This window comes from Delphinus delphis, chromosome 7, assembly GCF_949987515.2.
Source record: "Delphinus delphis chromosome 7, mDelDel1.2, whole genome shotgun sequence".
Classification (NCBI taxonomy): Eukaryota; Metazoa; Chordata; class Mammalia; order Artiodactyla; family Delphinidae; genus Delphinus; species Delphinus delphis.
The window spans coordinates 57,849,691-57,862,629 of record NC_082689.1 but is presented as its reverse complement, the minus strand read 5'-3'; the positions used below and the strand labels follow the sequence as shown (position 1 = coordinate 57,862,629).

At 40.8% G+C, this 12,939-nt stretch overlaps 1 protein-coding gene across 1 annotated transcript in view; it reads right to left on the bottom strand.

Moving 5' to 3' along the window:
- The window catches only part of CHN1 (chimerin 1), a 173,529-nt gene extending 165,350 nt beyond the window's left edge, over positions 1–8,179 (bottom strand). Inside the window, exon 1 of the mRNA XM_060016554.1 lies at positions 8,146–8,179. Coding sequence (XP_059872537.1) covers positions 8,146–8,164 — 19 coding nt within the window. The 5' untranslated portion in view covers positions 8,165–8,179. The remainder of the gene's footprint in view (positions 1–8,145) is intronic.
- Positions 8,180–12,939: the final 4,760 nt, after the last annotated feature.

Genomic DNA, 12,939 nt, shown 5'->3' with positions numbered 1-12,939 from the left:
TATGCAAACTAGGGAATTTGGACTTAATCTTAATGGTGATGGGTACTCGCTGGAGGATTTCAGGTAGGGAAGTGAATTGCTAGACTAATAAATTTCTAAGAGGCAGGTTTGAGTTTCCAATTATGGACGCTAATACAATAAGCAAGAATAACCCAAAATAATAGAGGAAGAAAAAAGATAAGTGTTTAAACTGATTCAAGGTTGTTTACAGGATAAGTGTATAGAGTGACAGTCCACTGTCACATGTTTATTCTTCGCTCATTCACTTATTCACTCAATAAACTTGGATTGAGCACCTACTATGTGCCAGCCATTGAGCTCACAGTCCTTGATATACTTTAAGTGTCATGGGGGCTGGGGCTAGACCTGACTATATTCTGGATTACCTCCCAAGAGAGAAGTAAGCCTTGGCCAGTGTATTTTTTACATTTTCAGAGTGCACTAGAAAGTACCAAGTGCCCAGCACTATCAGAAATCTCTCTGCTCTTCCCTGTACCTCCCTGAACCAGATCTCTACCAGAGCATTCTCAGACAAAGTCTACAGTGGCATGTGACATATATTTAGCCACACATACAAACAGAAATATTGCAGAACCACTTTTTCAAGTGGGTCAACAGACTTGTGAAAAAAACAGAGAAACTCTGTTGGTATCTTGGATCTTTGCTAATAGTTATCATAATAATATTAGTAACAATATTAGCTACTATGTATCTTCAACCACCGTGTTAAGGGAATTAATAGCCCCTGTTTACAAATAAGGAAAATGAGACTAGGATTTAGAGCTGACACTTGGCAGAGAAAGGACTAAACGTAGCTCTCTTACTCCAAAATCGAAGCCCTTTCCTCTGCACTTCATGCTACGGAAGTATCCTCCACGAGCTTCCCATCTCACTCAGAGTAAAATCTGAAGTCCTTACCATGCTTTACGGACAGAGCCCTACATAATCTGTGACCCCAACACTCCTCCTCCCCCAGGTGTCTCTTTGCCTTCACCTCCTAGCACTTCCCCAGCTCACTCTGCTCCAGCCACGTTGCCCTTCTTCCTGTTTCTCAAAACTGTTGAGCACATCCCTGCCTTAAATCCTGTTCCACGAGGTGATTCCCCATTTTCACAGGACTCTTTCTCTTACTTCCTTCTAGTCTCTGCTCAAAATCCACCTTTGCTGTGAGGCCTTCCCTGACCACTCTGCTGCATAGCTAGCCCCATCCTCTTCACCCTGCTTCATTTTTCTTCACAGCATTAGCCCCCTGGCACATTATACATTTTTCTCTGTCACCATCCACTGCATATATAAGTTCCTTGAGGACAGGAACTAATATATACCTCGCACATATTAGGCTCTCGATTCATCAAACAGATGAGTAAATGAATCACTAAATAGGAAAACACACCCCAGGCTACACAGCTACTCCTTAGGAAAATTATGAAAGAGTAGGCTTCTTGTTTCTGCTTCCTTTTCCCACTGTATCATCCACTCTTTCGCCCTCACCCCAGATGTCCTGAGCTTTTATACTGCTTTGCTTATTACACCACCACCTACAACACAAGTCCCTCTCAGTAGTGCCCCACCCTCCAAACAAACACTTCCACCACTTTCTTTTCTCTTACAGTGTAGCTCCCTCGGTCAAATCACTTGTTTGTCTTACTACTTTAAGATCTTCAGTCCATAAATTAAAATCATTCTTCCATGCTATATGAAGATAAGTATCTATATTTAGCATGTTATTCTTTACAGGTAATAGGCTAAAAAAACATGCTTTAATTTTAATATAATGGTGTAAAATTCATTCACCATAAAAGGCCTGCAGGGGAAATATTTCAGTCAGGCAGATGTTTACATAACCCTCAAATGCACATCTATCCACATACCTGTTGTCTGTCCCACCTATTACAAGCTACTTCAAATCCTAAAATCATCTCTGACAAAGTAATCTCACAGCCATTAAGGAGCTGAAAAACAACATTCTGTATAAAAAGTATATGACAGAAAGAATAAAGGCTGAAGCTATGTGTTAATCGCAGAAATGGGAAAATCAGGAAAGATTAGCAGTTTAAAGAGGACACATTCCGTTTCTGAAATGTCAAGTTTGTGGTCATAAAAATCTATTCCAGTGGAGATCATGTTTCTTGGACAACATCCTTTTTCTGCTTGCTTTACACCATGAAATATACAAGGTCCAATGAAATCCAAAGGTAAAAAGTCCCAGTGGAAAGGGAAAGGAACCACTTTCAGCACAGCTGGATGAAACACAATGAGGTGGTCCCACGCCACCAAGCTGCTGGCGGCAGGCCTGGCCTGACTCATCTTCCCTTCTTCCCCAAACTACTCCATTGTCTGGCAATAAGTCTTTCCAAGAAGTGCTTGCTTTTCTAAATTTAAAACAACCATTCAAAACAGGTAGGGGTATCTTAACGTATCAATTTTTAAGTTTGTTATTTGTTCCTTGGGGAATAAAAATAAAAAAAAAAACTTTCTAAAAACATGGAGAGTTCTAAAGCTTCCTGTTGTAAAACCACTCTTTTAAAAATAGTATTTTCTGAATGAAGTTTTTTCTATTTGCAATCCATGGTGTCTGGCTCTTTTAATCTAACGGTTTGGCGTCAGACATTATTTTATGGTTTTGAATATAATATAGAAAGTTACAAGAGAAGCATTAATTCAATTTGGCAAGTATCTTTTGACTGCCTAATGTGTGCAAGATTCTGTGCAAAAGAAGATGCTGGAACAAAAGTGATCACCTTATATCCTGAACAAATTAGCTGTTACTCAACAACAATAACAACAAATTAAAAATAAATAAAAATAGTATTTTCTGTTTTTACAGTTTAAGTGAAGTAAATTTTCCTTCTATTCAACCTGATTTCCTACCCTCCCCCATCATTTTATTAATACAATCTTATATTGAGATGAAACCACATACCATAAAATTCACCCTTTTAGAGTACACAAAGCAGTGGTTTTAGTATGTTCACAAAGTACTCATCCTGCTTTTTAAATATAAGGAGCTAAATTAGGAATGTATATTTGTAACTTTATTTTGACAGACATGATTCTTTTTTTAATATCAGTTTTCAGTATAAAATATGGTTACATCATTCTGCTTTCTTAGTTTCTCCTACTCTGTTTTTTAAGTACAGTAGGATATTAATAAAAAAATCAAAGTTTATGGGAATCATTTTCTATGTAAGAATGACTTATGACCGGTAATTGGTTGTTAAGGCCAGACTCGAGAATTTGTCTTTCATCGGGTTTGCAAAGCAAGTTCACTGACTTCTTTTAGATTATATATTGCAGATAAAAAGTTCTTTAAAGGTGCTGTTACTGATACTTTATAAGATTGAGAAAACATCAATTACCCATATCAAAGGATATTATCATTACTAGAGGGACTTTTGAGAAAAGCTGCACACAAACCCCAGCCTCAGCAAGGAACTCTGTGTCACGGCTGCTCTCAAGATGAACCAAACTGGGCTTCCATGGTGGCGCAGTGGTTGAGAGTCCGCCTGCCGATGCAGGGGACATGGGTTCGTGCCCGGGTCCGGGAAGATCCCACATGCCACGGAGCGGCTGGGCCCGTGAGCCATGGCCACTGAGCCTGTGCGTCCGGAGACTGTGTGTCCGGAGCCTGTGCTCCGCAACGGGAGAGGCCACAACAGTGAGAGGCCGTGTACCGCAAAAAAAAAAAAAAAAAAAAAAAAAAGATGGACCAAACTGCTAATACTGAAGTTAAATCAATCTGGTGAAAAACATATAGCTTACTGTCCTTAAGTCATTCCTTCAGAACTATTATTATATGACATATAAAGCACAACCAAACAGTATTTTTCTGCCTAACTATCTTATGATTGCTTTAGATTAGTCTAAAACATGTATTCTCAATGGGGGTAAGACTGCCCTCAAGGGAGCAAAACTTAGCTTCTGGGAGTCAAAAAACTTGACTCTTTTTATGCATAAAGCAGACAAACATACAGTCCATAAACAGAGTCTCATGGAGAGAACAATTAAGAAAAAATGTCTAAAAGGCTTCTTACAGAGGGTGATTTTAAAAAAAGGTTGAAAAACACTGATCTAAAAGAAACTGAAACTCTTCTTGACAACTGTGTCAAATGTTTGTAATTACACATATCACTATCTCCTATCTTCAAAGATCAGAATGCTTGTAGGATGGTTATTTGCAGGGGCAGATGTGCCTCAAAAGACTGCATAACCAACATTCCTCTTACACTGTACACAGATGGTGACTATCAGAGGTATAACAACTATAATTCTTTTATCTCTCTTACATAGTGCCAAGTCTGCAAACACTAAAAGAAAAAAAATGTAAGCTGAGATGTTAACTTTTTGACACCAGTTAAAGAAGGAATATGCACAAGTACTTAAATAAGGATGGTGATTTTAATGACAGCTGAAAAGATGAAACATTCTAAAAAAAAGTAGCTGGGCTCTCACCATCGGAGCACCCTGCTGCTTAGGTAACTCCCTCTCATATTCCTTGATGAGCAACGTCTGAAAAATTAAAATTTCAGCAGAGAGTGTATTCAAGTGGGAGTTCCCTATAAAATTAGCTTTTTGTCAAATAAATCATACTGAAAATATACAGCTGTCTTTTTAAAAATACATTTTAATGCCAGGACAGTAATGGAAATCAGAACATTTCCTAACTGTACCACAAAGAATACTCCATTCCCATTTAACTGCTCCAAAGGATCTCTGCCAAGATGCCCATAGGCAGGTGTGTCAGGATAGTGAAAGATGCCAAAAAGAGCAGCATAATGAAAGGTTTCCATGGCAGTAGAAAAGTGTGAGGAAAGAATGTAAGAAATTACAGTGTAATCCTAAATATTAGAAGTGATCTATGGCAGTGATGACGGTAAATAAATGGTAAGAAGAAAAAAAGGCAGGGAGCAGGGGCAATGTCAGAGCCAATTCTACCCAGGTGGAGAAGAGAGTTATTCAGGTTTAGCTAGCCTAGCTGAAGTGCAACTGAGTTCCCAATCTCATCAGTTGGCTGGGCTATAAACCAGAGCTCTGTTTAGCTATAAATGACAGAAACTCCTGCCAAGGGATGACCTGACAGGATGCTTTTTCCTCAGCTCTGGCAGTGGTTACTTTGGGGAGGCTTAGGTAGAAACTCTATGGAGCTCTGACCTTGATGGCTGAAAAGTCACACCTGTCTAGTTTCTTGTTCCTACCTTCTCTTCACCAGCTCTTAGAACTTTATTTCATTGTTCCTCGGTTCTAGGTTGGTTATTAAGAAGGGATATGAGGTACTTCTGACTAAGACCAATTAGTTAAATAGTAATATCTAAAATAAAATCTATTTCTTCTAGCAGTCCTTGGGGACTGCTCTTAACATATTCAAAAAGCTATTTTGAACTGGGCAAGTTTGAGCAAATCTAGTATTTATCATTAATATAATAGTCCTTAAACTTGAATGGGCCTTCGAATCACAGAGGAGTTCCTTTAAAATCCCCTTCCTCTAAAAATGCAGATTCGTGCTCACTTCAGCAGCACATATACTAAAATTGGAATGACACAGAGATGTTCATTGCTGCTCTATTTACAATAGCCAGGACATGGAAGCAACGTAAGTGTCCACCAACAGATGAATGGATAAAGATGTGGCACATATATACAATGGAATATTACTCAGCCATAAAAAGAAACGAAATTGAATTATTTGTAGGGAGGTGGATGGACCTAGTGTCTGTCATACAGAGTGAAGTAAGTCAGAGAAAAACAAATACCGTATGCTAACATATATATATGGAATCTAAAAAAAAAAAGTTATGAAGAACCTAGGGGCAGGACAGGAATAAAGACGAAGACGTACAGAATGGACTTGAGGACACGGGGAGGGGGAAGGGTAAGCTGGGACGGAAGTGAGAGAGTGGCATGGACATATATACATAGCTGCATAGCACAGGGAGATTAGCTCAGTGCCTTGTGACCACCTAGAGGGGTGGGACAGTGAGGGAGGGAGGGAGGGAGGGAGACACAAGAGGGAAGAGATATGGGGATATATGTATATGTATAGCTGATTCACTTTGTTATACAGTAGAAACTAATACACCATTGTAAAGCAATTATATTCCAATTAAGATGTTAAAATAAATAAAAAATGAATAAAAATAATAAAAATAAAAATGCAGATTCCGTGGGTCTCTGGGCAAAGGAATCTACATTTTTAACCGACATCTCAGATGACTGATGGTGGTGTGCAGCCACACTCTTGCGATCAACTGCTGCTCTATCATTACTGAGAAAATAGCCTCTGCACACAGATATACTTTGCTTTACAACAGAGGAATGTTCTTAAAAATTGTAACCAAATTGGATTTTGCAAACTAAATTCTATATTCCCACAAGATGACTTTAAAATTTTAAAGATATTTTATTCATCCTGAGGGGTGGGAGTGGTTTCTTATACCTTCTTCTAGAGGTCAAATTCCATGCTCTTCCATTCCTCACCTCTACCTCAGTAGTTAAAGATTTAATAATTTAGGAATCCATTTAAAAGAGCCTCATCACATACTCCATGTCTCCCCAATTTATCTGTTTTATTCATCGAGAATGTCAGTCTTTTAAAAGTCGTTGATTCGTAAATCTTATCTTTGAAAACAAACCTTGAAAATGCAGACTCTCTTTAGGAAGGAAAGTCAAAAACAGTTTTAAAGAGAATTTACTGCAGTAGATTTTACTACTATGTATTAGCTACAACAATGTAAGATAAATGCTTCTTCAAAAGAAAATATCAACTACTAGTAAAGCCATCATTTTTAACTTCTATACCAAAAAAGTCCACACTTAAGGAAATGCTTCTACTAAGTAATGCATATTTGATACAAGGTATTGAAAAACAAGAGATTTTTATTATTTCTTTCAGAGAAAGAAGAAACATTTTTAAAACACTCATGGAGAACCACCAAATAAGAAATGTCATTTCTAGTACTGTGGGTATTTGGGCCAAGTAAGCATAGTCCCAGACTGAAGATTGACAGACTATGTCCTAGGCTCAGTTTTGCCACAAAAGGGCCATGTGACCTTGGGAAATAACCTCTCTGGGTCTAAATTTAATTTGAAAAATAAGATTGTTAACTAAAAGTAATTCTTTAATTTCAGCAGATTAATTCACTCTGAAGTATTTACATCAAAAAGCATTGTGGTATGTGATGCCTGTAAAGTGCTTGATCAAATGACATTATTAAAATGTAACTGGAAACTTGATATTGTGAGTAACTCACTAAGACTGTCCTTGTAGCTATCAGGTACATATCATTGGACTTTCCTCCTTTGAAAAACTGAATACTTTGATCATCTAAATTTTCACATATTGAGTTTTCTTAAAGCAAAGTACGTAAGTACCACAGTTTGTTTCTGTAAAAGAAAATAATTTTTTCAGTCCTTCTTTCCAACCCATTGTCATTACAGACTCTGGGGAAAAACAAAACAAAACAAAAAAACCTTTAAGTCTTAATCACTGAAATAATGTTACAGTAATTACACCACAGAAATAACACTTTCGTAAAATACTCAAAGATATTCACCTGAGACTACTTATTCACCTGAGACTACTTATCTTCAGTACCAACTTTCTTCTGTCTACTCTATTTGTTAGAGCAACATTTTCAATTTTAGCAAATATTAAAATAAATTCACCACTCATTCTTGTTTCCAAAGGAACATACCGAGTCCAAAAAATTCCCCCAAAATCCAACAGGAATCAACACAGGCATTTGACAATTCCAGGGAGGTTGGGATGCACAGACATCTTGTTCAAAATGAATAAACTTTCCAGGACCTTTATTTACAGACTTGAGAAACATAGGTTTGGAAACAACCAGCTAACTTCGCTCCCAAGTTGGCATCTTAGAGAATCTTCCGTTTACAAAACACCCAGGACCTCAGAGCCTCCCTGCCCAGAATTGGCAAGGGGAGCACACGCCCATCGGCCCTGCCTGGAGAGGAAACAATGGGAGAGGCGCGAGGGAGCTAGCCCGGCGCCCCGAGCGGCCCAAGTCCGCGGCCCCGGCCCGCGCCCGACACCGCCTGTGGCGTCCCCTCCCCAGGCGCCCCGGCCCCCGCCCTCGAGCCCCGCGGCGCGGCCCACCTGCGGCGGCGCGGCCAAAGGGCTGCACTTACCAAACAGGGTCAGGGCCATTGTAAAGGCGCTTGGCAACTGCTCGCCGCCGCCCGCCGGTCCACGCGCTCCTCCCAGGCCGGCCGGAGATCACCGCATCGGCCCGATGCGCTCACACCTCGGAGGGAGCGGGGAGTCGGAGGGGCGTGGTGGGGGCGCTGGCGCGCGAGGAGGCTGCAGGCCGGGAGGCAGGGCACCGCTGCAAGAAAAAGTTATTTACGCGTTATTGTCAGGCGCACCCGGACAAGGGGGGACCCGCTAGCCCTCGGCGAGCCGGCACTTGTCGCTGCCATCTGTGCACTACGCGGAGCGCGCGCGGGCGCCGGTACCTGCGAGGCGGGGAAGCTTGGCCGCGGCGCAATGGCAGGAGGAGAGGCGGCGCCGCAGTGGCGGCGGCGGCGGCGGCGGCGGCGGCGGCGGCGGCGGGGAGAGGAGCAGTCTCGCAGAGCGCCCGGCGGGGCGCGCTCACTCTGCATCCCGCGGCCTCGCAGACGCCATCTTGCGATAGCGTCTCCCACAGGATCTGCCGCCGCGCCTCCTCCCGTCTCCCCCTAGGGCGGCGTAGCCCCGTGCGTTCCCATGGCAACGGGCGCGCGCGGGCGCCGGGGGCGCGCGCCCCTCCTGCCCCGTGCCGCTGGGAGCCGCCTGAGCAGCCCGGGAGGCGGCCTCCTGGAGCCAGGGAGGGGCGGGGCGGTGTGCGTTTTAGCCGAAATCCCCGGTTTTTTCTTGAATGGGATTTGTAGAGGCGCAGAGAGGAGCTGTTACTCGAAAGGAGAGTCACTGGAGGATGCTCCGTGAACACAAGGACCCAGCCAGGGTCATCTGGGGATCGGGTTCGTTTGAGGATATCTCTCTCCCCCGGCGCCTCCGGGGTTAACGGAGAGTCTGGAGCCCTTGACGTGAAGCTATAGGACTCCGGGAAGGGAGCCTAGAGTCGAACAGAAGCACTGAATGTTGCTTTCCTCTCCATTTGGACTTAGGAGTCACTAAGAGTAGTTCTGGTCAGACTGTCGTCGGTTAAAAAGCATCTGAGAATACCTAAAATCATTTAAGTGTTTAAACCTAATTTCCTTCTTTTTACTTTACACCTCTTTGATGTTGCCTCAGGGAAAAATCAACATTTCTCGCCGATTGGCACTTCTTTACCACAAAAGATTGTTCCCCTGAGCTTTTTGCATTTATCTGTTAATCACTGGCAGCATCCCTCTTTCTGTGATGTTCTCTGATCGCCTCTGTCCTTGCCTTAATTAAACGAGAAGCCATATAACGCCTTGAGATTATCAGGCAAAAGATGTTACTGAAAAGCTCGGTTATGATGGTTTTTGTCGTTTTCATTGAATGTATTCAAAAATTCAGTATTCCCTAGTTGCTATGATTGTTTCCTGGGGGGTTTTGTTTTGCTTTTGTTTTTGTTTTTAACCCTCCTTTTTTCTTGTTTCTCTGCTTAGGGATTTGATACTATTTCAGCATCTAATCATGTAGATTTTCTCTTTGGTTCCCATTTCTTTCTGGCTGCATCTTTCCTCTTTCAGTTCCTCAGGTTCCCTAATGTCATTTTCCTCTTCTCTCTACTTTTCAACTAATTCTTTTAAGAATATTATATCAATATCTTCTATTTAATTCGTCTTGAGGATCAAAATCGTTATAAAAATGAAAATTACTACTTCAAATAGAACCACAGTTAATTCATCATCCTTTCACAGCAGACTCAAAGATCAGAAGAAAAAGAAAAGCAGGTTGGAAGGAGGAGCCAGCCTTTTGTTTCACGTCAGTTACCTCAAGAGAAAAAGAAATAGTAAAATAATTCAACATCAGTGGGCAAATATTTAAGATGCTATATGTCTGAAATTTTCTGATGTAGTAAAAGGGCTCTCCTTTAGCCACTAATATCAGAATAAATCTTGAAATCCCCAGAATTTTAAATCTTTAATGAAAAGGACTCGATTTTGAACAGGCTTTCTGCTCGTGAAAAATTACAAACACACAGCTCATGAAGATAAATGAGACACTCAAGAAGGCTTTGTGGGACAGACTTTAGAACCGTGTAAAGATTGCTGCTGATCTGCTCACAACTAGATAAAGCAAAAACTAAAAACACCATTTACTCTCTCAATCAGAGGTCCCCAGACTTTTGGGTACCTAATTTTCCTTTGAGGGTCAATGAAAATACTGTCTCTCTTCCTAGAAAAATGTTTATGTGTATACATACAGCCACCAAACTTTTTTCACACAATTTCAGGGGGATTATAGACTATTCAGGGACCTTAGGTTAGCTTCCAGATACCCTTTTTAATCTAGGAAAGTTTTTGCCTTTATAATTAAATTTTTTAAAAATTCCCCTTTCATATAGAAGCATGGAATTTTGAACAGAAAGGGACCAAACCCCCCAATATACAGGTAAGGAATCTGAGGGTGCAGTGGTCAAAAGAGTTTCCCAGATGTGTACACCTATATAGTGGCAAAACTAATAGGAAAATCTTAGGCATCTGGTGTTCTCCCTGACCACCTCTCCCACTCTCCACCCCCCACCTATATACAGGGTACATGGTTTGAATTTTAAAAGAAAAATCTGTTTAGTATTAGAAGCAGAGTTGCAAGGGGGGTGTTTTTTCCTCAACCATTTTACATGTTTGGGTCTTCTTGTAGTTTGGGAAGTTGAATTTTGTCCAAAAGAATCTTTCTTCATGTGCTCTTCAACTCCCAACCATGTGCCCAATCAGGCTAAGAGACGCTTTTCTTCCTCTTTGTTAAGTTCTCTTTGAGAGGTAACAGAGCATCAGGGTTTTGATGCTACAGCTCAGCTTGTTGGTAATTCTCTCTATGCTTTGGAGAGATATCCTAGGGGTGAGTCAGAGGGAAATTAACAGTCCTGTGCTCAGACTTAGCCTCCCATTGTACAGCCAAGCTTTGGCTGGACCACCTTTGCACTCACTAGTTATGGCTGATCACAGCTGAATCCTAGTGACAGTCTCAGCTTGGGCTCAGGTGGGGACCATCTTCCCCTCCCCTTCCTCTTTTCCATACAAGTCTTATCACCCCCACACCCAACACACACACACACACACACACACACACACACCCCAAGATGTTTTTAGGATACTGTACTATTTAAAACAATACAGCTGAATGTTGCCGTGTTTCCCTTTTTAAGCATCTAGCTTTCCACAAGTCTTTCTTTCAGTTGACTTCCTAATGGTTTTATCCTCTAACAAAATGCTTTCTATACTTGATCAAAGTGCTATGTCTTGAAAATAGTATTCATTTTTATAATATTGTATTATCCAATGAGGAATAGAGTGTGTTTCTATTCTCACTTAGCTGGAAATTAAGGAGTAGGCTTTCTGCTACAGATTCAATGTAAGGAAGGGTGTTAACCACTTGGGGGTGATTATAATGGGTGGTGCCTTAGACTGTTTATTAACAGGGCAAAAAATGAATGGACTTTTCAAAACATTTATGTTTCCATTCAAAGATTTAATTTTGTGCTTAAATGTAAGCATCTAGAAGGGCCAGATTTGTCTGCTCTGTTGCTAAATAGTTGTTCGATTTTCAGACCTATGTTATACTTTTCTTATCTTCCTCATTTGTAAAATAAAGGAATGGGACTTTTAGGTTTGGCTGTCATTCTATGACATTTTAAAAATATATAAATCAACTGGATTATGGATAAAACAGAAGAAGACTTTTTTATTTGAATATTCAATATATTTCAGTGTTGGTATATCTAGTGAATTTAAGCATCTTATGTTACAGTTTCATAAATACCTAGTATGACTAAGAAGTTATATTTTATTAAAACACTGATACTGTGATTTCATCTGCACTGTTATACCGATGTTATATTTATTGTATAGAGAGCAACTTTTTTTCAGGTTTAACAAGATTAAAATTAAAAAGATGCACCAAACAATCCATTTCAAATCTACTAAAAACGGTTTCTCATTTTTATTTAAGTTTTGTTGACTAAACAGAACTTAGACAACCCTTGAAAATTTTTTTCTACATTTTAAACTAATGACTTATCACAAGTGTTTTGGGTTTTCTTTTTGTTACTCATTTAGCTTCATTCCCATTGGTAAACATTGATTTGTTCCTCAGTTTTGAATGAAACAGAACTTAATTAGGCAGTTTCTGCCTCACAATAACAAGTTAAAATTATAGCACTTTATCATGTCAACACAGCTTTAAGCACCAGGAATACCAGTGCTATTAGCACAGTTCCCAAAATAGTGCAGAAGGTTTGCTGTTGAAAAAATTAGTGTATTTCTGCTGTGATAGAAAATTCTTCTATTCCTCCTCAGTTAGACTGATTACGGTTTAAATTATTTATTTAAAATATTCACTATAGGGACTAACCTGGCGGTCCGGTGGTCAAGACTCCAAGCTTCCACTACAGGGCGTATGGGTTCCATCCTTGGTCAGGGAACTAAGATCCCGCGTGCCATGAGCCACGGCCAAAAAATTTAAAAAATAAAAAATTCACAAGATGTGACATTCTCTCCTATGTTTATGTTACCAGTTGAAGTATTTATTTCCATAGTGTAGATTCATTTAGAGTAGATTTGGTCTGGGTTTTTTTGTTTTGTTTTTTTGCGGTACGCAGGCCTCTCACTGTTGTGGCCTCTCCCGTTGCGGAGCACAGGCTCCGGACGCGCAGGCTCAGTGGCCATGGCTCACGGGCCCAGCCGCTCCGGCTTGTGGGATCTTCCCCGGACCGGGGCACGAACCCGTGTCCCCTGAGGCGGACTCTCAACCGCTGCGCCACCAGGGAAGCCCTGGTCTGTTTTTTGTTTTGT